At 44.7% G+C, this 23,743-nt stretch overlaps 5 protein-coding genes across 5 annotated transcripts; 2 read left to right on the top strand and 3 right to left on the bottom strand.

The window, feature by feature from the left end:
* The first annotated feature begins 564 nt into the window (after window positions 1-564).
* LOC127779603 (probable inactive receptor kinase At5g10020) lies at window positions 565-5,107 on the top strand. Its single transcript, XM_052306418.1, has 3 exons — window positions 565-1,658; window positions 2,471-4,141; window positions 4,348-5,107. The coding sequence occupies exons 1-3, from the start codon at window positions 731-733 to the stop codon at window positions 4,926-4,928; spliced, it is 3,180 nt and encodes a 1,059-aa protein (XP_052162378.1). The 5' UTR covers window positions 565-730; the 3' UTR covers window positions 4,929-5,107.
* Window positions 5,108-7,898: 2,791 nt separating this feature from the next.
* On the bottom strand, window positions 7,899-10,449 carry LOC127779769 (uncharacterized). The gene is made up of 5 exons (XM_052306667.1): window positions 10,119-10,449; window positions 9,693-9,767; window positions 8,963-9,102; window positions 8,673-8,810; window positions 7,899-8,592 (listed from the first exon to the last, which is right to left on the bottom strand). The coding sequence occupies exons 1-5, from the start codon at window positions 10,354-10,356 to the stop codon at window positions 8,371-8,373; spliced, it is 813 nt and encodes a 270-aa protein (XP_052162627.1). The 5' UTR covers window positions 10,357-10,449; the 3' UTR covers window positions 7,899-8,370.
* A 253-nt stretch (window positions 10,450-10,702) lies between these two features.
* LOC127779768 (uncharacterized) lies at window positions 10,703-14,212 on the bottom strand. Its single transcript, XM_052306666.1, has 12 exons — window positions 13,890-14,212; window positions 13,690-13,777; window positions 13,295-13,394; window positions 13,139-13,212; window positions 12,976-13,044; window positions 12,776-12,853; window positions 12,430-12,554; window positions 12,259-12,331; window positions 11,924-11,982; window positions 11,463-11,840; window positions 11,254-11,356; window positions 10,703-11,158 (listed from the first exon to the last, which is right to left on the bottom strand). Exons 1-12 carry the CDS (start codon window positions 13,991-13,993, stop codon window positions 10,946-10,948), a joined length of 1,464 nt encoding a protein of 487 aa, XP_052162626.1. The 5' UTR covers window positions 13,994-14,212; the 3' UTR covers window positions 10,703-10,945.
* Window positions 14,213-14,488: 276 nt separating this feature from the next.
* Window positions 14,489-19,466, bottom strand: LOC127779655 (uncharacterized). Its single transcript, XM_052306492.1, has 6 exons — window positions 19,184-19,466; window positions 18,997-19,085; window positions 16,370-18,283; window positions 15,827-16,021; window positions 15,595-15,746; window positions 14,489-15,376 (listed from the first exon to the last, which is right to left on the bottom strand). The coding sequence occupies exons 3-6, from the start codon at window positions 18,276-18,278 to the stop codon at window positions 14,912-14,914; spliced, it is 2,721 nt and encodes a 906-aa protein (XP_052162452.1). The 5' UTR covers window positions 18,279-18,283; window positions 18,997-19,085; window positions 19,184-19,466; the 3' UTR covers window positions 14,489-14,911.
* Window positions 19,467-19,737: 271 nt separating this feature from the next.
* LOC127778732 (uncharacterized) lies at window positions 19,738-20,630 on the top strand. The gene has a single exon (XM_052305351.1). It carries the CDS (start codon window positions 19,764-19,766, stop codon window positions 20,265-20,267), a length of 504 nt encoding a protein of 167 aa, XP_052161311.1. The 5' UTR covers window positions 19,738-19,763; the 3' UTR covers window positions 20,268-20,630.
* The last annotated feature ends 3,113 nt before the right edge of the window (window positions 20,631-23,743 follow it).

Raw genomic sequence — 23,743 nt, 5'->3', positions numbered from 1 at the left:
GATGAAGTAACACAGTAACACTTATGGAAGTAAACAAAGGGCTTCTTCAGATTGATGACATTTCAAACCATACAATTTTTTTCTGGCAAAGTTAACAAATATGTGCATCCATTTAGTTTCTTACCGAACTCTGATAAATAAATAAGAAATCCTGCCAAAAATTGATAATATTACTAAAATTTTGGTAATACCAAAGCCGTGTTTAATTCACCATCAACTACCCCCAAACTTCCAACTTTCCATCACATCACATCACATCTAAAACTTTTCTACACACATAAACTTCCAACTTTTTTTCCAAACTTTTAACTTTCTTCAAACTTTCAACTTTTTTTCAAGAACTAAACACACCCCCAAAATTTAGTAAGGTTTATTTTAGCTACGATCTAAACACGCCCAAAGTCACAGAGCCACAGTTAAGCTAAGCTTAACAGCACACCAATCTACAACTTCTACAGCACAAGACCACCACTTGTAACTTTCCAGTCTGTACTGGCATACACTACTCTCTCTCTCTCTCTCTCTCTCTCTTCCCCAGCTGGTGCTTGCTATTATTACACTCCACCCCTCGCATTTCCAAAAATTTGCATTTCTTTCTCTCACACATCTCTTCCCCTTCTCTCTCTCTCAGCTAAGCTTCCCACCCCCCTCCAATGGCAGCCGCCGCCGCCGCCGCCACCACCTGCTCCCGCGCCGAAACCTAGCTGTGGCCACCCCCGCACCCGCATCCATGGCCGCGCTCCTCGTGCTGGTGGTTTTGGTGGTGTTGGGAGGCGGCGGCGCGGCGGGCGACGACGTGGCGGCGCTGCTGGAGTTCAAGAAGGGGATTTCGGACAGGGGGAGGGACCCCGTGCTGGGATCCTGGTCGCCGCCGGCGACGCCCGACGCCGGCGGGGGAGGCGGCGGGTGCCCGTCTGGGTGGAGAGGGGTCGTGTGCGACGGCGGCGCGGTGGTCGGCGTCGCGCTCGACGGGCTCGGCCTCGCCGGGGAGCTCAAGCTGGTGACGCTCTCCGGCATGCGCGCGCTCCAGAACCTGTCCCTCGCCGGGAACGCGTTCTCCGGCCGCCTCCCCCCCGGCATCGGCTACCTCTCCTCGCTCCGCCACCTCGACCTCTCCGGGAACCGCTTCTACGGCCCCATCCCCGGCCGCCTCGCCGACCTCTCCGGCCTCGTCCACCTCAACCTCTCCCACAACAACTTCTCCTCGGGCTTCCCCACCGACGGGATCCGGCAGCTGCAGAACCTCCGCCGCATCGACCTCCGCAGCAACTCCTTCTGGGGCAATGCCGGCGATCTGCTCGCCGAGCTCCGCAACGCCGAGTACATTGACCTCAGTGACAACCTCTTCACCGGCGCTGTCGATTTGGAGCTCGAGAGCTTGTCCAGCATCGGGAACACCGTCAAGTACCTCAACCTCAGCCACAACAAGCTGCAGGGCGGGTTCTTCCGGAACGAGACGGTGGGGGCCTTCAAGAACCTGGAGGTTCTTGATTTGAGCAACAGTGGGATTGCTGGGATGGTGCCGCAGATCGACGCGTGGTTCTCTCTGGCGGTTTTCAGGGTCGCCGGCAATGCGCTTTCCGGTGTGATGCCGGAGGCGCTGCTGCAGAACTCGATGCGGCTTGTCGAGGTTGATCTCAGCAGGAATGGCTTCTCAGGTATATATCTTCCTTTTGCTAGTCAAATGGTTCTGCTATCTTTGTCAAAAATGCCTTGATCTGCTAGTAGCAAGTCACTAGGAACCCCCCAGCGTAAGCTGAAGTGGTTGATTTTGTTCTTGTGATTGATTGTTGTTGTGCTTGGACGCGTTGGCAAATGTGGAGTGGCGATGCCTAAATTACAACCTGCGAATCAAATGAGATTTGTAACGCGACACGAATGTTTCTAGACTTCGTTGGCAAAAATATATTCAATGCATCTTGAATCTTGTTGAGTTCATTTGCATTGAGGATTTGATGAGCATATGGAACAATTGACTCTTCTTGCATAGTTGTCTCTTGTGACTCGCGGTGAAGCTGCATTGTTGGCTTATAACTGATTTTAGCATCTTTCTTTGTAATTCATGTTTGTTGCTTCTGTAATAGTTTGTATAAACGATAGTTATTTATTTATAGACCTAAACATAGTCTTAAGTAGTTAACATTTTTGGTGCTCATTGATAAACTCAGTCAAATAAACCTTTTATTCTGAACCAGCTGTCATGTTGCCACATATTTCTTCTACCATAGAACTTGCTGATGGATCCTTGCCATCTAACATGACTTTTACACAGAAATTATTCAATTAAGACTGTAACAAACTATTCCTATGCTAATATGCTATGGCATGAGATCTACTATTGAAAAATATATGTATCTGTTTATAGTTTGCTGCCTTGCTATGTCTACTCTCTTCTTGTACAGTTATTCATAAATGTCATTTTCATTTGTCTACAGCTCTAAATGATTCGTGCACGCTTGTAATTTTGCAGGATCGGTTCCAGTTGTGAACTCGACGACTTTGAAGCTGCTGAATCTCTCTTCAAATACGTTCTCAGGTTCCTTACCATCCACTGTTGGCAAGTGTAGCTCAGTTGATCTGAGTGGGAACCAGCTTTCTGGGGAGCTAGCTATATTGCGTGCTTGGGATGGTACCGTGGAGACGATTGACTTGAGTTCAAACAAACTGGAGGGAAGCTACCCAAATGATGCTTCACAGTTTCAGAACTTAGTCTCCCTGAAGCTGCGGAACAATTTGTTATCAGGATCTATTCCTTCCGTGTTGGGAACCTATCAGAAGTTACAATTCCTCGATCTCAGTCTAAATGCTCTTGGCGGACCTGTTTTGCCTTTCTTCTTTCTGTCGCCCACTTTGACAGTGTTAAATCTTTCCGGAAACAACTTCACTGGGACTATTCCATTTCAGAGCACACATTCAACAGAGTCGATTGCACTAATTCAGCCTGTCCTCAGGATCGTTGATCTGTCAAGTAATTCTTTGTCCGGTCCGTTGCCACCAGATATTTCTAACTTGCAAAGAGTTGAGTTCCTTACTCTCGCAATGAATGAGTTGTCTGGGGAGATTCCAAGTGAGATAAGCAAACTTCAAGGATTGGAGTATCTTGATCTATCACATAATCACTTTACTGGCAGAATTCCTGATATGCCCCAGGCTAGTTTGAAGATATTCAATGTGTCCTACAATGATCTACAAGGAACTGTTCCTAAAAGTGTTGAAAAATTCCCCATAACCTGCTTTAGACCTGGAAATGACCTATTAGTTTTTCCAGATGGCCTTCCTGCTGGAAATTATGATGATACTGGAGTTGCTCAGAGTCAATCGTCTCATGGACATAAGGCTGGCGTTCGAGTCGCTCTTATTGTTGGCTGCATTGGAGCTGCATTGCTTGTGATCTTCATAGCATTGGCAATCTATGTGGTCAGGTCTCAAGAGCTTTGCGGAAGAAATGGATTTAGAGGTCAGATTACTATTAGAGATCTAAAACTGGGGAGGTTAAGCCGACCAAATCTTTTCAAGCCTCCGAAAGATAATGTTATACCAACTAAAACAAGTTTCTCAAATGACCATCTCTTAACAGCTGCAGCTAGATCAATGTCTGCTCAGAAAGAGCTATTAGCTGAAGCTGCTGTTGAGTACGGCTATGCTGATCCAAAAGAAGTCACTGAACCCTCGAGTTCAGGTATGGCTGAGACCTCTGCTGCAGTCCCTGCTATGGAGCCCTCTCCACGGGCTGTGCTACCAACATCACCACATTTTATTGATAGTAGATTCCATGAGGAACCTGTGGCATTTGAAGTGTACTCACCCGATCGGTTGGTCGGAGAATTGATTTTCCTAGACAGCACTTTGGTTTTCACAGCTGAAGACCTGTCCCGAGCACCAGCAGAGGTTCTTGGAAGGAGCAGTCATGGCACGACATACAAAGCTGCACTACAAAGCGGCCATGTCCTGACAGTGAAGTGGCTGCGTGTTGGCCTCGTAAAGCATAAAAAGGACTTCACTAAGGAGATAAAGAGGATTGGGACCATCAGGCATCCAAATATAATTTCGTGGAGAGCTTTCTACTGGGGTCCTAAGGAGCAAGAAAGACTCATTATTTCTGACTACGTCAATGGCGACAGCTTGGCTCTTTATCTTTATGGTAACTATCCCATGCTCACTTGAATCGGCAATGGATTTTTTCCTTGTTTGGTTGACATGCATTCCTAATTTACAATGGAATACCTAATATTTACATTGTCTGCTTGATTATTACTATCTTATTTGTTCCATATATTTGCTGGGTCATTCATGTCAACATTTGTTTCTTCCATTGCTGAAATTTTGATCTCCTCGCATGTGCTGCAGAGTCAACTCCAAGAAGATACTCCCGCTTGTCAGTTTCTCAACGGCTCAAAATTGCCATTGACCTGGCACGCTGCCTCCAGTTCTTGCACCATGAGAAGGGTCTGCCTCATGGCAACCTAAAGCCGACCAATATATTCTTGACGGGTCCTGATCTCTCCCCGAAGCTAGTCGATTACGGCCTGCATCGGTTCATGACTCCAAGTGGCACTGCTGAGCAAATACTGAACTTAGGGGCATTGGGGTACAGAGCCCCAGAACTGGCAAACACAGCCAAGCCAATGCCATCATTTAAAGCTGACGTTTACGCGTTTGGGGTGATTGTTATGGAGATGTTGACGCGGAAGAGTGCCGGGGACATAATTTCGGGTCAATCTGGGGCCGTTGATCTGACCGACTGGGTTCAAATGTGCAACAGGGAAGGACGGGGAACTGATTGTTTCGATCGAGACATCACGGGCTTGGAAGAATCTCCAAGGGTGATGGACGAGCTGCTTGCGATCTCTCTTAGGTGTATTCTTCCTGTAAATGAGAGGCCTAACATGAAGACGGTCTGTGACGATCTGTGTTCCATAACCGTGTGAGTTTCGTTTTAATTTCCCGTGTACATGTAACCGATTTTTCGTTCATCCCAATTTTTTCTGTGGGTTTTCCAGAGCCTTGTAGCCAGGGTTTGTTTGGTTGGTAACTCGAGTAGTGTAAAGAGGATTTGATCCCATCCATCCCATTGATTGATTGATACCATTGCCATCTTTCTTCATGAGTTCAAGAGGTTCCAACTCATCAAAAAATTTCCCTGTTCTGAACTGTTCTCAGTTGTGCTTCCTTGTCGAAATTTGGAAAAATACTGTAGCTGTAACATGCAATTCTGAAGTTACTCCGATTTGGCCTGGCCATTGCTGGCTTTTACAACAGGGCACATGCAGTTTCTGATCTTCTGGAGCAGCTGCTTTGCATTGCAGTATGGCTCAGGATTTATTGAATGAATGAACACCCCCAGGAGGAGGCGTTCATTGAGCCGGTCCATTTTGCTGTAGCCTTCAATGTTTGCTGTGGAGAGACAGGCATTGGCCATGATCCCCCAACCTCAAGCTGCTTCCTCCACCCCCCCATCTTGGCCGTTGATTGGCATTGTATCAGATGCCGAGCCAGGTGGACGGCGGCGATCGCGGCAACGGCTCGCTGCGACTGGCGGCTGGGCCCGGGCCGGGTCGGGCCCACCTGGCAGGGAGAGATGTGAGCACGTTGGTGAGGGTCCCAGGTTTGGTTACCAGACAAGCATCTGGGGGCAGTCGTTTGGTTGCAGGAGCAGAGAACATATGGGTCATGGAGCCATTATGATTTTTTCGCCTCACTCACTCACTGTGGTCCTTGTCTGAAGCAGTTTTCTGTATCGACACATCTGTCATCACATGAGTGTACAGCTTCTCCTGTCCGTAGTCACCACCCATCATCTCACCATTCCGAATTTCGCTAAACCAAACCTTTTATTTTTTTTCTTTTGAAAGCGCTCAAGACGTGGGAACATGAAAATCGCATCAATTTAAATAGGATTTCAAAACAGATGAATGAATATAAGAAATAATGCCCATGGATGGTTCACAAGAAATAAAACGTAGTATGAGTTTTGGAGGAAGTTTGTCAGGTTAAGAGAGAATGTAGAGAGTGCATTTGACTTCTCAAAGGAATTCAGGATAAGAGTTTCAAAATTGCATTCCTTCAATCCAAAGGGCGCTATCCTAAGGATTTGAACATCCTCCAATCCAAAGGAGGCCTAGTCCAAACTGAGGCCCTATTTACATTCCAACTTTTTTCTTCAAACTTCTAATTTTTCCGTCACATCAAACTTTCCTACATACACAAACTTTTAACTTTTCCATCACGTCGTTCCAATTTCTTCAAACCTCCAATTTTAGCGTGGAACTAAACACACCCTGAATCCAAATCTTCTCATGCTGGTTGCCTGGTTAGTGTTTGCAGAAGTTCCAAGATCTCATAGTAGGTCCCAGCCAATGGACTAGTAGTAGACTAGGGGCTACTAGCTCTTGATGGCTAAGCAAGCTGTTCTGAATGTGTCCCTGGTTCGTCGCAGCGAGACGAAATGAATGGCGAGGCAGCCATCGTCGTCAGCATCAGTGATACTGGCCTCCATGAATGAATGCAAACAGTTAAAAGAAAAACAGATCAGCTTCTCCAATTGTACCATTCTGCGCATCCAAGAGCAGGTTCTGAAGCTGGATTTTTCTTCAGCATTCATCCGACCACGCTGCTGAATCCGCTGTAAATAGATTGCCAATCTGATGGCGTAGCTTTGGCTAATTGAAATTGTGTCGGAGCTGAGAAATGAAGAATTAAATCGATTTAATTCTCCAGGAGTGAGCCCAATGGCGTCGTTGCCTTGATGAAAGCTGCCCCACGCCGCCATGGCGGCCGGATGACGTCATGACGAGGCTGGTAATTGGACCAGCCATGAATGGCCAGTGTGAGAGGTTAATCCAAAAAAAAAAAACATAACCTAGTATGGAATTGGACATAATCGTATTTCGAATCTGGTCACTCCTATTCAGATTCATTATACTAAATTATGTCTCATCACATATTAGATTAAGTTTTTTTAAACGGAGGGAGTACCTAATAAGAAAAGAGGAGCAATTTACTTCATATTCCAACAACAGCTGGGATAGGGAAGTGGCACTAGTTGCTGCGATCGTGGAGGCTTGCCTGCGCTCACGAGCTCGAGGAGGCCAAGCTCGCCGGAGATGATGGTGCGGCGCCGAACCGTCTATCCCCGGCGACGGGGAGGGCGAGTGACGTCACGTGGCGCCGTTGACTGCCTGACCCCCAGATGTCAGTGAGATGGCGCGGTCCAGCACTGGGCCATTCATGACCGTTGGATCGGACCTCAGCGTCCCAGATTGGCCGATGGATGGAGCTTTTGCATATAAAACCCCCCATTTGTACAAAATAGCAGGCTTCTCCTCAAGATTTGTTACGCCGTCGAGAGGTAGTCAGGTAGAGGAAACTTGGATTTTTCATTGGCAATTTACGAATTCGTAAGCTACTGCAAACGCCATGACTGCGATGCTGAAGCCGGAGGCTCTACCAGCAAAGGCCAGTGAAACAAATTTGGGTTAATTTTATATGTGCCATTGTAAATATACTTACTCAGATATACCATTATAATTCATTCGTATATTTGTAACGATGTCATTTAAATTTTATAAAATTAGAACCATGCCATCACCATCATATTTTCCATCTTCTGCATGTGGGATTTTCAGAGGTTTGGAAGAAAGTCGTTTTGGACAGCGACACGGTTTCCAAAAACACAACTTTGACTTATTGTTTCTATAAAAATATTTATTGAAAAGTGATATATGTATACTTTTATGAAAGTATTTTTTTAAGACAAATCTATTCATATAAATTTTACATTTTCAAACTCAACAACTTGAGAGTCATTCATGATTTATATTCCTAAGGTTTGACTTAAACATTGTCCTAAACGACTTTCTTTACGAGTACGAAGGGAGTATGGATGATTTGAAACAACATTATTCATGCCCAGTAAACAATAGCTTTGGATGTTTTCTGTAGTATTTACAAAGTGTCAGAGCTAGAGGCACCACACAGAGAATGCACTTTGTTTTGCTCGGACAAACAAGAAGGTTACAAAATTACCCTAGCATAATTACAATTTCGCATGTAACAAGTATACATATCTGATAGTCATATCCCTTGCAATACAGTCCATCTGCTGGAAACAATGAATAGAGGATCTGCATAAAGAACTTTGATTGAATCACTGGGCTGCAGGTTGCAGCAGTTGGCCCAGATGGATTTCGCCGTTGGCCACATCTTTCTGCTCCATGGGAGAATTCTGGATTTCCAACAGTTATGATCCAATGTTTCCCTTGAGCTCATTTTTTCTTGCGTCAATATATATTCACTAAATGGAACTTTGGCGAAACCTTCTAGTATATGCTGGGAGAGGTGGATGGAATTTGTGAAAGAACATTTGCGTAGTTACTTTAGGAAATTTATGTTGTCATCTTCATCTGTATCTAGCTCAAGCCCCTCAAGAGCTAGAAGTCTACTGATCTCTTTCTTCTTGTCTTCCTCTGCCTTCTTGCGCATAATATCCCTCTTCCGCAGGACAAGGGTATGCCTCTTTAGAGTGGTGCTGTAGAATTCCATGGATGCCTTCTTTTCCTTGGCAAACAGTTTCCTCTCCTCCTCAGGATCAATCTGGATCCAGTGCTTATAAAATCAGACCTAGATATAAAAAGCATGAAGATAACAATGACAAAGAAATGTTCTAATATTACCTTTGATCGTGAGAGACGGCGAGCACGTAATGTCATTTCCCGATGCTGTTGCTCAGCCCAAGCAGCTACTGCCATGTCACCACGTTGATCAAAAGCTTTTCGCTTTTTCATCACCCACTCCATCCATGCCTGAGAAGCCTGATGAATGGACAAAAAGAAGCTTTCAGAACAGAAAAGCCTCTATTGACTAAAATTTCTCTGCAATACATTTCAACACTCGCAATTTCAAATTATCAAAATTATATAGAAATTTGACACAATAATCAATAAGTGGCCAAAGAAACCCAGACCTTCATTGGATTCACATGATGCTCTCTGTCATATGACTTTCTCCTTTGGTCATCAATCAGTAGCTCATATGCTGCTTGGATTTTGATGAAGCGGGCTTCGGCAGTTTCCCCTTCCTCAAGGGTTCCCTTACCATCATAAACTAAGAGGACAAAATAATCAGATGGAATGAACAGAAAAAAAATAAACTATTGGGCCATGCATACCAAATAACATTAATTGGCCATGAATACCAAATAGCACTAATCAACTAAAAAGTGCCCTCCTGTATTGCCATGCACCAGTTTATTGCACACTTCACTTATTTATCAGCAGGTAAACTACCAACCTATCACTTCTCTTTGCTAGACATATTTTTTTTTGCCGGGCTTTGCTAGACATACTTTGGTTAGTCTTGAATTTATTTATCGGTGCATATTCCCTTTTGGCTTTTTAATAGGCTTGAAGAGGACCACTTAATTTTGATGCTTATGAATGGATGAATCATAATGTTAGAGTACATATTCTGCAACTCTACACTACCATAATTTTGTATAATTGTCCATTCCACTAAAATCTCATGCTAGAGATATGCACACTTACACATGCAGAAATAGCTTTATGCTGCGCAAAGTATGCCAGGCAAGAGATCGGATTTTTTACAGGCTTACAACCAAAACTTGGCAAGATAGCAATAAACAGGAACAGAAGATTGCTTGATAGGAAAAGTAGAAATAACTGTAAAGAGCATACCATCAGGGTGATAGAACTTGGCCAATCGCCTGTATGCCGTCTTTATTGTCTCCTCATCTGCATCCCTGTCCAGCTCTTCGAACCATACACCGCACCAAAAAGACGCACCCATAAGTTTCACGGCTAATTCCATGTCCACACTACACAGTACATATCAAACTAAAATAAACTAGGGCACACTGAAACGATAAGAAACTAGCAACCAATCCACAATTTTGGCATCAAACAGCTAGATCAAACGATCAGATTCTGGCAACCAATCCCCAATACTGATCACCATTGAAGCTCCATCGTATCGAAGGCAGTGATAACAAAATCGATAATGTTCCACACTTCCACACAACAAAATCCCCAGGTACCAATCCTGATTCCAACTGCATATCCACTCGCTCTCACCAGCAGGGGGGGGCAATAGTGTCATCATACCGAGCGTCTCGTACGGTGATTTCTCCGAATCCCAGCTCGCTGCGCGCGTAGACACCCTCCTCCGCTCGCCCCCCGCGGCCCTCGCGACCTCGTCGAAGACGAACGCGGAGGGCGCCCTCCACGGGACGCGGAAGCTCCGACCGAGCGGCGGCGCGAGAGAGACCCGCCGACTGGAGCCTCCCGCGGCGGCGGCGGCGCAGGTGTGGAGTAGGGTGGAGATGGCTCGGAGGCCGCTCATCGCCGGCGACGCGGAGGGCCTAGGGTTAGGGCGCGGAGGAGGGGAGAGAGGTCGGAGCTTGGAGGCGCAGTTTTTCCGTCTTTTTTTTTTCCTTTTTGTGGTGAAATGGAGGGAACGCCTCGCGATGGTGACACGTGGATCACTTCTCTTCTCTAAAATTCAAATTAAAAAAAATGTAGGTGCGATTTATACCATTTCCTTTCTGATTACAGCGTGTATTTCACTCTTGCTGCAAAAGAACACACATACAGCAAATTTTTCAAGCCAAGTACAAGTATGGTGTTCTTCATTTTGCTCATTTTGTAGTTGCAGGTGTGGAGAATGAGCATATGAATGAGCAGGCACATTTCAACTATATTTTTTTATTGGATAGGAAGTACTGTACAATTACATGTATATTACAAATTGAAGGTGCTTTACAGATGCCAGCTGATCAATTACACCCTCTTCTCTGCATATTCATTGTCACAGGTTATGGTCAGTTCTGTACATCAACCAAAAACCTTATGATCAGCTGAAAGCCTATGCAGAGGCTTGCAGTGTCCTAAATTAACAGCCTGGCTTCAGAGAATACATGAGCGCCTAACCATCACTTCTTTTTGGAGCCAGTGCGATTGAAGGTGTGGGCTCTTTCCCATTGCGCAACGTCTTCAACCCGCGACGGTGGTGGTGGTAGGACGTCGCGCTCTACCATATCCCAGCCTTCTAAAATGTTGTCTGGAACTCCACCATGCTTCGTCGGTTTACCGCTATACAGGAAGCTCGTGTTGGAGTTCAGCAGGAGGTTGTCCAGAGAACTAGGCTGATTAAAGCAGAGATCCTATCAGTTGTGATGTAACCACATTGAAAGTATACACAATGTATAAAAAGCAAAAAGAAAGGCTACTAGTAGATTACCATTATAGCTGTGTTCACACTGTCCATCAGGCTGCTGTTAGATGAGATAGCGGAGCTCACTTTCCATATAGATCTATTTAGTTGTTGTCCTTGCTTCTCTGACCTGCATGCAGAACAGAGAATTGAACTTCTGTTTTATTTTTGATAACCAAGAATATGCAATCATAGATACATTTATGCATTGTAATCCAATAACATGTTAATTATACCTTGAAGCAACATTCGATTGAAGAGTTGTGCGAAGGACCTTTAATGATGATAGCATATGGAGCAACTTTGCAAATGCTTCAAAAGTAGAAAGATTGGATGGCACATCCATACCCAATGAGTTATAGTAATAGGTAGTAATGGCAGTAACACTTGTCTTTAGTAATGATATTCCTCTTTGCAAATCTTGGTGCCTCTCCATGGAGTGAGAAGATGCAATAGAGAAGTTAAAGCTATTGCTTCTCTTGGAGTCAAGAACCGATTTGTTGTCTGAATCAACAGATTGAACACCAAAGTTACCCGAACCACTTTCCGTCCATGAATTATCCTCACCAACAGAGCAATTATTTTTCCTAGGTATAAAAAGTGGGTAGACTTTGCTGAAAAGAAGAAAACATTATCACATCAGAATGTTTGTGTGTTGCAGAGAAAGAGATGTGCTGCACTTTCCCATATATACTACCTTTGGGACTGTCGTGTGCTCCAGTAGGAACTACGCTGCCATACACGTGAACACGAAGCCTAATAATACATTATAAAGAAATCGAATATATCAGCCATACAACCAACTGAATAATCGATTGAGAGCATATGCATATAAAAATCTAAACAAGCATCACATGCAGAATATATTTGCATGAATTTGCATAAAAATGCCATGATCCTAACTAGTCTCAGACAGATTGTAAATGCATCCACATCTACAGCTACAGGACAAATATGACTAGCTAACTGAATCTCCCAATGTAGCATGCTAAAGCCAAGGGTTGATAGTCATGACACTGAATTTCATCTTACCCCAAAGCCAGATATGTGGAGGCCAGGTGCGGCTAGGATAGGAACTGCAATACTGAGGAGCTGTAACATGTACCTGGAACAAAAAGAAATAAATGTAAAGTTCCACAGAATTGAGAACCAAATACACATACTAGTATATTTCAATATATTATTATTATGCGCAAGCTGTACCCCAAAGAAGCTGATAATTCTTCGGATGGAACTGAATGTGGGTCGAGACCACGAGGTAGACGAGCGTTGCATATTACATCATATGGACCATTGTAACCATCATTCTGTTCGCCATCCTTAATAACCTACAGATTGAAATGAATACATACAAATCCTTATTAATGGAACTCCAGAGAATATTTAAACAATATTATCAAAAGGATTTTTTTTAGGTAACAAAATTTAATAATTGAACATGACGAAGAGGGCAAATAACAGCATAATACCACAAACATGTGAATTTAGACAGTGGAAAATGTAAATTTCAGTAGAAGCTACATGCTGTTAAAAACAATATAAAACTTACTCGTCGCAATGGGAACAATCTGCAAAGTTGCTTCATAGCTTTTGACTGCATTTTTAAATGCTCTGAGGTAGTTGCCATCTGCCAACAAAATATAAAGTCCTTCAGTAACAGGGAAAATAGGCCAGATAGATAATGGATAACAAATGAGGTCTTACTACACCAATCAAACAAGTAAAGAAGCAGAAGCAAATATGACTCACAAGACCCATCTGTGCTGCTTTCATGGCATTGGTGTGCATCACCGATGAATCATTTCGCTTCTTTTTCAGCTGGCAATGAGAAACAAGATATATGAAAGATAAGTAACCTGTCAGGGTTTTATTTTTTAATCAAAGGGAAACACTAAGAAAGACAGCCTCATACCGTGACAAAAGCCAAATTCAACAATGCCGTTCTCTCTCTGAGATCACGTGATGCCTGCTCAGCTTTCTTCTTCTCTGCAAGAACATCAATTCAATAATCAGAACTCAGTATCACTTATTGGCATCTTAACACATATGATGAGTACACGGTGTTAACCTATCGCATTTCGCCTTTTCAGTTCAGCGAGATGATCCCTCAGCTCCTTGATATCGTGTGCCTTGCTCACCCTCCAGTTTCTCTGCTCGTCCCCTTTCCTCTATAAACAAGTCAAAGATGCAGTCTTTCAGGATAATGGTCTAACCAAACACCAAAACTTTACAGCATACAGCTATTCAGACACAATCGATACAACCATTGCCATCCTAGTTTCAGATACACACTACGCCTCTCGACCCAACAAGATATTTTACACATGCAGAACTTATAACTAAACCCAGGTCATAGTCTCATAGAGTCCAAACTGAGGCATCATACGTGGAAACTAACCACCAAACGAGACCTAATTTGTTACAGTCTCGGGGGAATGGGGGAGAATTCAGGGCACCACCAACCTTGGCATCGAGGCGCGTGGCTATACGGGCGTTGAGGGAGTCGCGGAGATTCTTCATCATCCGCAGCTTCGCGTGGTATTCCGCCAGCCTGCACAAACCCCAAAATCCAACAGCACCATACAGAGTTAGGATCAATCCAAACACGGAGGCCATCAATCAACCTCTGATCGAATCAGGGGGGCACAAGTAGAACATCCTACTTGGAGTTCACGCAGGCCGAGCAGCAGGACGGGAGGTTGGATCCCTCGCAGAGCGCGCAGCAGCTGCTGGTGTTGCCGCCGCTGCCCCGCCGGGACGCCATCATCTCGAGGCCCCGCGCCCAATTCGACGGGGCAGGAGGAGAGGGGAGGGGTTAGGGAGGGCTTCCGCTGCCGGCAGCGTAATACGGGTCGCCGACTTCGCGGTGGCGGCGGCGGCGGAGAGGCGCCGTTGCGGCCGCGGCGAGGAGGGTTGGTTTGTTACTGCAAAGTCGCTTGCGTGAGGGAGGAGATGAGAAAGATAATTCTGGCGTAGAGAGAAGAAAAAGACTCGAGTTAGGAAAAAAGAGAGAGAGAAAACTACGAGGAGTCGGAGACCCGTTCCTCTTTACGGTTCGAATTGGGCCGATAAACCGGTAAAAGTACATGGGCTGTGGCCCATGGACGAGTTCTTTGTGAAGCCTATCTTAAGCCTTGCAAACTTGCAAAGAATTTATGCAGATGTTTTTTACTTTAGTTTTTGCGAGAACAAATTTAGAGGCTCATTTTTACAGTTTTTTGTGTGCATTTTCATTCAAAATCACGCCGTGATTTATTAGAACAAAACACAAATAGAACCACCTAGTTTTTATCTTCTTTTGTGATGAAGCAGCATGCAGCCATCCACCCAGTTCAGAAGAACGGATTACAAAACATTGCCAGGTTCACAAACGGAACCAATAGTTTGCGCGACGAGTTTAGGGGGGAAATGCTGCGACTTAGCACATCTGCATTCCCCCAGTTCATCAACATTGAAGGTAAGCATCGTCTCCATCGATCAAAAGGTGCACAATTAGCATACAATCCAGATCGGCATGGGCGAGCAACAGCTAACAGTTTCGGAGATGCAGAAAACTACACCTAGTTGTATGTACAACCAAAATGACCTTCTCGGCTCTCAAGACCTAACCCTTGCAAAAGCCTCTTCAAGTGTCAAATTGTACCACTCATGGCAGCAGCAGCAGCAGCAGCAAATTTGAGCCACCCTATGCTGCCTTCTTCCCTTTGCCGCGAGCTGCAAGCTTGGCAGATACCACCTCTTCTGAAACAGGCATGTAGTAGATCCTCGGAGAGGCCTCTGTCTTCCTAAAGAGATCATCAAGAGTCACCACCACAGGTGGTTCTGGGTTCTTTGGAGCGGGCGGAAGCATCTCCCTCGCTGGTGCGTTGTTGAAGGTTGGAAGCCTAGCAAGTGCTGGTGGTGTGGGTAATAGCCCCCTTGATGTATCAGCAGCATGAGGAGGCATGATTTGGTTGGCCTTGGATTGGTGGGAAGGTGCTGTAGCTGCTGTGGGGTTGATAGGTGCTGGAGGTGGGGGAGGGGGTTCAAGTTTGGCCTTCACCTCATGTGGATCAACGAATTCGGCAACTAAGGAACTGCCATTGTTTGGAGGCCATTGGAGATTGTAAACAGCATTCCTGGTAGCCAGAGCTTCCTCCACCGAAGAGAACTGAAAATCAGTGTGGACAAGAAGACAAATCAATACAATTATACCGTTGCAAATTACAAAGAGTACAGACAGCAATATGATGAAATGCTTTGAAGCCTGAAGTAATTATACTGAAAAAGAATGCAGTGTGGAAATGCCATAGTAATTTATAAGCATGAATGCACTTTTGATAATATTCTGCAGATGTAACATAATATATTTGCAAGTTAAGGACATACTGTGACATAACAATGAGTCTTGATAGGATCCATCCAAAAGCTACAAACAGATCCAGTTTTACCAAGAAGCTCTTGCACAGCTTTCAAAGTGAACGGGCGCACAAATCGATCGATTCTCAAGGAAGTTGTTGCAGGTTTCTGAGGCGGTGGTACTGAAATATGAATAGGCAAGAGATGAATTTGGTAACAATGGTGAAGTATATACTTTACTAAAAAGGAAGAGAAACCTCACCCATCCTCTCCTTCGGAGAATTTCCACGTGCTGTTGAATCAGACCTGCCAAAAGAACGTCTTCGAGCAGGCGGGTGTACAACTTTAGAAGCATCAGAACCACTTAGTTTGGAAGTTGCTTGCTCAGGTTTGACATCATCCACATTCCATAGGCGCTGACGTTTGATTGGCTCATTATTTGCAACAACTTCTTGATCTGTGCATTCAACAGTGAGTTAAAACAAAAAATAGAGACCATTTCAACCTTATATCAATTATTATCAACTTGAGGACTGAAGCATGTGAAATTATGATGAGAAATCTTACTTAAGTAATTTTAAAAAAGTGTATACACAGAAAATGTAAAAGAGCATAAAAAAGGGTACAATTGTTCCATAGAACATACTAGTATCAAACAGTAGATATAATGCACTTCACCCCGGACACTTACAGATCTCAGATAATGTGCATCAAAGCATAGAAAAAAACAAATGAAACAAAAGCAGAAAGGTGTCATCATAACACTGCAAAAATGACTGAACACTGTAAGGGGATGAAGACAGACCTTCAGCTTTCCTCTTTTCAGTCGGCATTACTGGCTTCTCTTGACTTATAGCTTCCTTTTGATCTACAGATGAACCCTCAGTGACAGTATCAAGGAGGATCACCTCTTTTACCACATGCTCTAAGGTGACATCATTCTTTCCTTCGAGATAATCAGGTTTTGTATTGGAATCCACGTGCTTAGTTTCCATCACATCCTCCTCCATTGATTCATCTCCTGAACTCACATGTTCAACTTTTGTATTGGAATCCACGTGCTTAGTTTCCATCACATCCTCCTCCATTGATTCATCTCCTGAACTCACATGCTCTAAGGTGACCTCACTCTTTCCTTCGAGATAATCAGGTATTGTTTTGGAATCCATGTGCTTAGTTTCCATCGCATCCTCCTCCATTGATTCATCTCCTGAACTCCTATCCAAATTTAGTTTTTCAGGATAAATACTATCAGGACTGCCTTCTTTCTTTTCCAAGCTCATATCAGTATCTTGCAGAGACATGTCAATCAGAGGTATCTCTTTGTCATCATCTGGTGTCTGCAAATCATCACCAATGGAGGAGGGATTGCTGGATGATGGCTTGACAATATCCTGCTTAGACTCTAGTCCTAAATCAAAATTGTTAGCGTTCATGTTGCCTTCTACATTGTCGTTTTTATTGACTAGTATATCATCAGGAGAAATTGACACACACATAATTTGAGACTCTAGATCTTGGTTGACTTCAGATACCTGATCCTTTGGTCCAGACTGCACGGGTTTGCAGTCAGTGCTTATGTGGTCAGAATCCTTTTGGTCCTTCTCATACATCAAATCATTCTCATTGGAATCTTTCTTAAGAATCAGGCTCTCTGCAATCATTTCCTCTGCACTTGCAACAGCGTCAGCATGTGATAAAATAACATCAAGATGTGATGATTTCGTTTCCTGTTCTAGAATCTCACAGCCTATACTGACACATGGTTCACCTTTAGCAGATGATTCCTCCAACTTGGTATTAGTACTGGTATCATCAGATGATATGTCATCAACAGTCATTTTCTTGCTGCTGCCATTGTCTGGAGTCTTCTCTGCAATGACCTCACAATGAACTTCAGCATGTGAACATACTTCCTTCACCACATTACTGTCACTTGGAACAGATTCTGGATCACCTTCTTTAGTTGCTTCTGCATCACCTAGAGAATTTTCATTAGTTCCGGCCACATCAACTAGAGGGGCCTCACTGACCTCTGTAACAGCAACTAGAGCCTCCGGACTAACCTCTGCAGTGGCAACAACTGCTTCCTGACTAACTTCTGTAGTAGCAATTGCACTATCTTTACTAGCTTCTGTAACAGAGACAAGGCCTTCATTCTTTGCAGCAACCTCAGAAGGACCTTCATCAACATTTTGTTCCATTGAAGCCTGGATACCAGATGCATCAGCTAAAACAAGAGTTCCGTCTTCTGTACTAGCTTCTGTAACAGAGGCAAGGCCTTCATTCTTTGCAGCAACCTCAGCAGGACCTTCATCAACATTTTGTTCCGTTGAAGCCTGGAAACCAGATCCATCATCTAAAACAAGAGTTCCGCCCTCTGTACTAGCTTCTATAACAGAGACAAGGCCTTCATTCTTTGCAGCAACCTCAGCAGGGCCTTCATCAACATTTTGTTCTGCTGAAGCCTGGAAACCAGATGCATCATCTAAAACAAGAGCTCCGTCTTGTGTCTGATTCTCCACAGGGGGAGTTCCATTGACTGTTTCTTCCCCGCCATCAATAACCTCCCCCTGAAGGGCCTCAGCAAGCCTCTTCACAAGATCATCCTTCAAACCTTTAATAGATAGATCCCTCCTACGGAGCTCATCCTTCAATTCAGTAACCTTCCACTCATCAATTGGTCGGTCATTCAGCACAGGACACGTTGACATTGTGACTGCCAAAAATTCACACTTATCACAATCAAAGTGGCTAAACAATTAAATAGGAACAATGTGCAGCCTTCTAACATGTAGAACTGGAAATTACAGTTATAATGAAACAAGAACAGACTGAATAACTGTAATCTTCAGTTGAAACTACACAAGTATGTATATAGTTAAGTCATGCCATGTATATGCATTCTTGCATTAGGAATTCTGATGAAGTAGCAGTTTATATGCAGACAAAATTTGTTCTTCAAAAGATCCAACTCCCAGATTCTGGTGAAAAATTCCTATACTGATATGCTCCATGTCAAAACAGAATTTTACATTTGATACGAGCTGTATGCTAAGTACAAGGGAGAAACAGCTGAGAACAATTCCTATATTAAGCATGAAAACATTACATACGACATTTCCGCACACAAGGAACATGCAAAACAACATGAGGCAGTTAGAGACTTCACTTTAGCAGCATACCCGAAACACATATACACATAACGCAATTGCAGACGTCTCCGATTACTTTCAGGTTTCAACCCCAATCACAAGTGATCCCCACCTAAATCCCTAACCCCCAACTTGATAATACATTTACATGCAGCGTAATGATGCCAGTCTAGAACCCTAGATTGTGCTCTAAAACATAATAAGGAATATCAAATGGACCCTCAAGTAAAACCCTAAACATCGGCACATCGCAAACGGACGGAAGCTCGCAGCTCACCTAGCAACAACACCAACGCAGAGTCACAGAGAAATCTCAACAGTGTACGGAGCGAATCACCACCTTTCTCCCAAACCGCAAAATCCAACCTACAAGCCCGCAGCAACCGGATCAAAACCCACCACCCAAAACAAAAACCCCAGAACAAACGCAAACGCGCACACGAAGAGAAACGATTTCCACCGACCAGCAACTCCAGGAATCCACCGATCCCCCACGCGCCACCTGAAATGGAAAACAAAAAAACCGAAAAAAATGCACCAAAAAAATCCCAGAAAAAAAATCGCAAGCGGATCGAAAGCCTCTCGATCAGAGCGGGAGGCCTCCGCACGATCGGAACACGCGATCCCACCCCGCCGCGGCGGTTTCGATCTCTACGAGGGTTTTTGCGCTTTTGTTGCTCTCCGCTCCGCTCCGCCGAGGCGTGCGAGAGGAGAGAGAGAGAGAGACTGGCGCTCGGGGGGAGTCAGGAGGCAGTGTGTTGTGGAGTCGTATGGCGAGTCCTTGTCTCGGAGCGGAACAGCCACTACTCTCAATGACAGGTGGGCCACGGTATGCGGAAAATACGCCTCCGGTAGCCGCAGAGAAAAACTGAAACCCGCCTTCGAGCCTACGAGGCTCGTCCTAAACGGGACAGAACGAATACGCTTTCGTGATCGGAAGGCGGAATGGTTGGGGCTACGTGTTTGTGTTCTCGTATAAGGGTCGTGTCGAATGGGCCAAAAAAACCCTAACCCCTCACCACGTAATTCCCGGGATTTACCGAAATGCCACTCTTCGCTTCCAAATTCGCGCCGCTGATCCCCCGGCTCCGCCGCCTCTCCACCGCGGCGGCGGCGGCGACGGCGACGGCCGCCGGGGAGGACCCGAAGCTGTCGCGCATAGCGGACCAGCTCCTGGAACTCTCCCCTGCCGAGCTCGACGACTACTCGGCGCTCCTGCGGCTCAAGCTCCGCCTCTCGCTCACGTCGAGCGCCGCATCGGGGGCCGCGGCCACTGGCGCGGCCGGAGACGCCGCCTCCGGCTCCGCCGGCGCGGAGGAGGCCGCGGCGGTGAAGACGGCGTTCGATGTCAAGATCGAGAAGTACGAGGCGGCGGCGAAGATAAAGATCATCAAGGAGGTGCGCGCGGTGACGGACCTGGGGCTGAAGGAGGCGAAGGAGCTCGTGGAGAAGGCGCCGGTCGTGGTGCGATCCGGGCTTCCCAAGGAGGAGGCCGAGGCGCTCGCCGCCAAGCTCAAGGCCGCCGGCGCCGCCGTCGCGCTCGAGTGATCCCGAGCGGAAGAACGGGTTCGCCCTTTTTATTTTTGGTTCCTACTGTTATCCTTAGATCGAAGATGCTACGCTTGTGGGTGCCTTGGTTTGTTTGGATTGAAATTCGATGCAATTGGGGCAATTGATCAGGTGTATAAGAAGATGCAGGTCTTGATTGCATTGTTGTAGCTTGCCTAGTTACTGATTTATCTTGTTGAATCACGCAATAATGTCTATTTTAGTGGTCTGGGATCACTGGATGGTATATCTGATTAGCTGAATTGACTTGTCTGGGGGGGCTTACAAAGATACAATTGTAGTTGGCTCTACTGTATCGAGTGATTCGCATATGGTTAGCTTCAGTTATTTGTTGCTTTGGAAGGTCACCAGAATGAAAAGCCTCCTCTGTCTTTGTTCTTGTGCACCAGGATGCTAGCTTCAGTTATTTGGAGTACTATCTTGTGATCATATTGTGGAAGGCAAAGCTTAAATCTGCTCATATAGCTGCCATGTGAATTAATGTTTTAGATAGTACATTTCACTTGTTCATCTGAAGAAAACTAGAGATGTATTGTCTGTTTAACTGGTTTTGTTGGGTATTGAAATATGATTAGTTCATTTCAATGTAAGACTTCTGATGCCATGGATATAGAGTATAGGTCTAGAATTTTTTGGACAGTTCTGAAAATTTTGGTCCACAGACATTACTTTATGAATATGCCGTGACAAAAATAAAAGTGAAAACTGCTTAAGCAATAAGCGTCTTTTGCCTCCTCGTTTCTTCAAAACATTGTTGTGTCCCTTTAATTTTTGATAATTTAATGCTTATCCCTTAGCTGGGCCTTTTTTGGTGCAGTGTTCTTGTGTGCCTTGAGTTGTTTGAATTGGAATTTCGATGGGATTGGGGAAATTGAGCAGGTGCAAGCCTTTTCACTTTGAAATACTGTGATTTGTATACGCGTTTCGCTGTGATTTATTGGCTACTCATTTGGGGAGAGACCTTTCTGCTATTGATTTATTGTTGATTTTAGCTCTGTCCATGATGCCATTTCTCACTATTGCCTGGATTCTATCAGATTTATAGTTTGTACAATATTGGTATGCCCCCTTCAGAATAAAGTAAAAAATGCAGGCATGCAGACTATTGTTCTGAATGATGCAGAAAGGCATATTTGAGCTTTGGCCACAATTACAACAGAAGCAGATTATAATACGAGTAAATAAATGATATGAGTGGAACTTTCGGTTCTGCAAATTGAGCATTTCCTGTACCTTTATGAAATTCAAACATATAATTTAGGCTTAGGCCTGGGAATCCCTCCAGCTTGATGCTGTTGGTACAGCACTAGACTGAATCTCACACAAAGCTACTATGAGCTGAAATAAATCAATAGTAGGCAACATTAGTTGTCGTGTTGATGGGTAAATAAACGAATCGTGCCTAATTGTCTTCAGTCTGCCCCTCAAAATGTCTCATTTTCCCATATTCAGAAACAATGCCAATTCAAACTGACTAACGGTTGTGTAGCAATTCACATGGCACATCTAAGCCAGAAGAAAGCCACAGGATGCAGCTAACAGGCAACACGTTTAGGTGACAGCCAACAAGTGAATTTGCCTCTGGCAATGGCCTTCTTTAACGAAAGTAACAAGATGGACCACGCGAGAAACTTTGTATAAATCATTAGCAGAGTAAGGTGGTACACAATCGCACAAGCAGCTACCGAATTTTGGTACAATCATATTTGGAAAGAAGAAAAGAATCCTTGGAGCCCCAAAATAATTACGTAGCAAATTAATAAAAAATGGGAAAACCCAAAAGCCAAAAGAATGAAACAACATCAACTGAAATTAATAAAAAATGGGAAAACCCAAAAGAATGAAACAACGTCAAGTGAACTACAAAAGGCTTCGCGGCATATGGTGAGGATGTCAGTGGACCGCATGGTGATGGACCAATTGTGGCGCCAAATCCTCCCATCTCAACTCCTAACCACGGCCACATCCAGCATCCTAAGTAGGGAATTAACATAATCCGTTAAAATTTGTACAAGATCAAATAGAAGATGCAGGCGTTCTCGTATCATCCTCTGATCTCTTCATTTGTACAAATGGAAATAGAAGGTGCAGGCTTTCTCGTATCATATCCTCTGATCTCTTCATACTGGGGGGCAGAGGCACCTCCTCCATCATTCCCTTCTGTGTAACAGGAAGCTGAGAGAAAAAAAAAATCAATCGGATCAACACGAATTCACGGATATGAATACTGAGTAAAAGAAATATAACAGAGACTCACGAGAATGATGACAAGTGTACCGATGAGCACGACGGTCGTCATGACGGTGAAGATGACCCACTCAATGCTCTGAACACCATATCTATCAACATTTCGAGATTTGGATGAACATTGAAGAAATAAAAACATATAGATAGCCTCCTTGGGAGTACCTGGAAGAATGTAGCGACCTCAGAAAATACGACTCGATCGAAACGAGGAAGACAAGTGGCATCAGCCAAGATGCTACTCGGGTGAGTGAGTATAGATCAGGGAGACGCCTCATGGACTGATGCGACACAATCATGAGGTAACATCCCGCAACACCCAAAAACTCCAAAGCAATGCTCGCGAGGCCAACGGGATGGGTCGTCTTCCACCTATCTGGCCCAGTACCGATGCCGAACGCTCTCTCCGGTGTGCAACTGACTCCGGCCTCGATCGGATGGACAAGGGAAATAAGGTCCACGTCCATTCAAACTGAGTCCGACCACAATGCCGTAGAGAAAGGTGGCGCTCACAAACGAGGGAGAAAACACGCTGTCCACTCTACCCAGCAAACGGACCTCGTTCTTACAACCTAGTGATTTTGGTTTAGAAAAAAAAAGATGAGCGAATGAGAAATCCTTCATGCCGTATAGATATAGTATAGAGAGATGGGAGTAGAAAACAACAGTAACGGTGAAAAGAAGCAGAAAACAACGACGTAAAGAAAAGCCGGCTAAAATCGATCAGTTCCTAGCGAGCAGCATCGGAGAGCGAACTAAAATCAGCGATCGAGAAAACACCCAGATTCTTCAGACCAGACACACAGAAGGGAGCAAACTTGCGCAGGCTCAACAACATCAGATCGTTCACGCGCACCACACTACACCACATGGTAAAACCCAATACACACAGTAGAAACATCAGTTCTTTCACGCCCGCGAGAACACGGGAGAAACTCACCCAAGATCGGATCAAATCGTCTCCACACACAACGGAGAAAAAGAAAACAACACCGCCACACAAGTACACAACACCAGTACCAGTACGCGTAGCAATGGATAAGAGAAACACGACGCCAATAGGGCTGGACGAAAAGGCTGTGACTCGTTAGCTTGTTCGGTTCGTGACGAGCTCGGCTCGACTTGACTCGACTCGGCTCGTTACGGTTTTGAAACGAGCCGAGCTACAGTTTCAGCTCGTTAGGCATAACAGCCAGCTCGCGAGCGAGCTT

Source organism: Oryza glaberrima, chromosome 7 (genome assembly GCF_000147395.1).
Source record: "Oryza glaberrima chromosome 7, OglaRS2, whole genome shotgun sequence".
Lineage (NCBI taxonomy): Eukaryota > Viridiplantae > Streptophyta > Magnoliopsida > Poales > Poaceae > Oryza > Oryza glaberrima.
Note: the sequence above shows the minus strand (reverse complement) of the source record. Positions and strands in the feature narration are given on the sequence as shown.

What these genes read in the sequence shown, in the direction of transcription:
- LOC127779603 (XM_052306418.1), top strand. Translation starts at nt 731, where the DNA reads ATGGCCGCGCTCCTCGTGCTGGTGGTTTTGGTGGTGTTGGGAGGCGGC. An exon ending in CAGCAGGAATGGCTTCTCAG is followed by an intron (nt 1,659 to 2,470) that starts GTATATATCTTC and finishes GTAATTTTGCAG; the next exon opens with GATCGGTTCCAGTTGTGAAC. An exon ending in CTTGGCTCTTTATCTTTATG is followed by an intron (nt 4,142 to 4,347) that starts GTAACTATCCCA and finishes CATGTGCTGCAG; the next exon opens with AGTCAACTCCAAGAAGATAC.
- LOC127779769 (XM_052306667.1), bottom strand. Translation starts at nt 10,356, where the DNA reads ATGAGCGGCCTCCGAGCCATCTCCACCCTACTCCACACCTGCGCCGCC. An exon ending in ATCACCGTACGAGACGCTCG is followed by an intron (nt 9,768 to 10,118) that starts GTATGATGACAC and finishes TATGGTTCGAAG; the next exon opens with AGCTGGACAGGGATGCAGAT. An exon ending in GCCGTCTCTCACGATCAAAG is followed by an intron (nt 8,593 to 8,672) that starts GTAATATTAGAA and finishes CACTGGATCCAG; the next exon opens with ATTGATCCTGAGGAGGAGAG.
- LOC127779768 (XM_052306666.1), bottom strand. Translation starts at nt 13,993, where the DNA reads ATGATGGCGTCCCGGCGGGGCAGCGGCGGCAACACCAGCAGCTGCTGC. An exon ending in GATTGTTCCCATTGCGACGA is followed by an intron (nt 12,555 to 12,775) that starts GTAAGTTTTATA and finishes TTCAATCTGTAG; the next exon opens with GTTATTAAGGATGGCGAACA. An exon ending in GAATTATCAGCTTCTTTGGG is followed by an intron (nt 12,332 to 12,429) that starts GTACAGCTTGCG and finishes TTTTTGTTCCAG; the next exon opens with GTACATGTTACAGCTCCTCA.
- LOC127779655 (XM_052306492.1), bottom strand. Translation starts at nt 18,278, where the DNA reads ATGTCAACGTGTCCTGTGCTGAATGACCGACCAATTGATGAGTGGAAG. An exon ending in TGAAAAGAGGAAAGCTGAAG is followed by an intron (nt 16,022 to 16,369) that starts GTCTGTCTTCAT and finishes TTGAATGCACAG; the next exon opens with ATCAAGAAGTTGTTGCAAAT. An exon ending in AGACTCATTGTTATGTCACA is followed by an intron (nt 15,377 to 15,594) that starts GTATGTCCTTAA and finishes ACTGATTTTCAG; the next exon opens with TTCTCTTCGGTGGAGGAAGC.
- LOC127778732 (XM_052305351.1), top strand. Translation starts at nt 19,764, where the DNA reads ATGCCACTCTTCGCTTCCAAATTCGCGCCGCTGATCCCCCGGCTCCGC.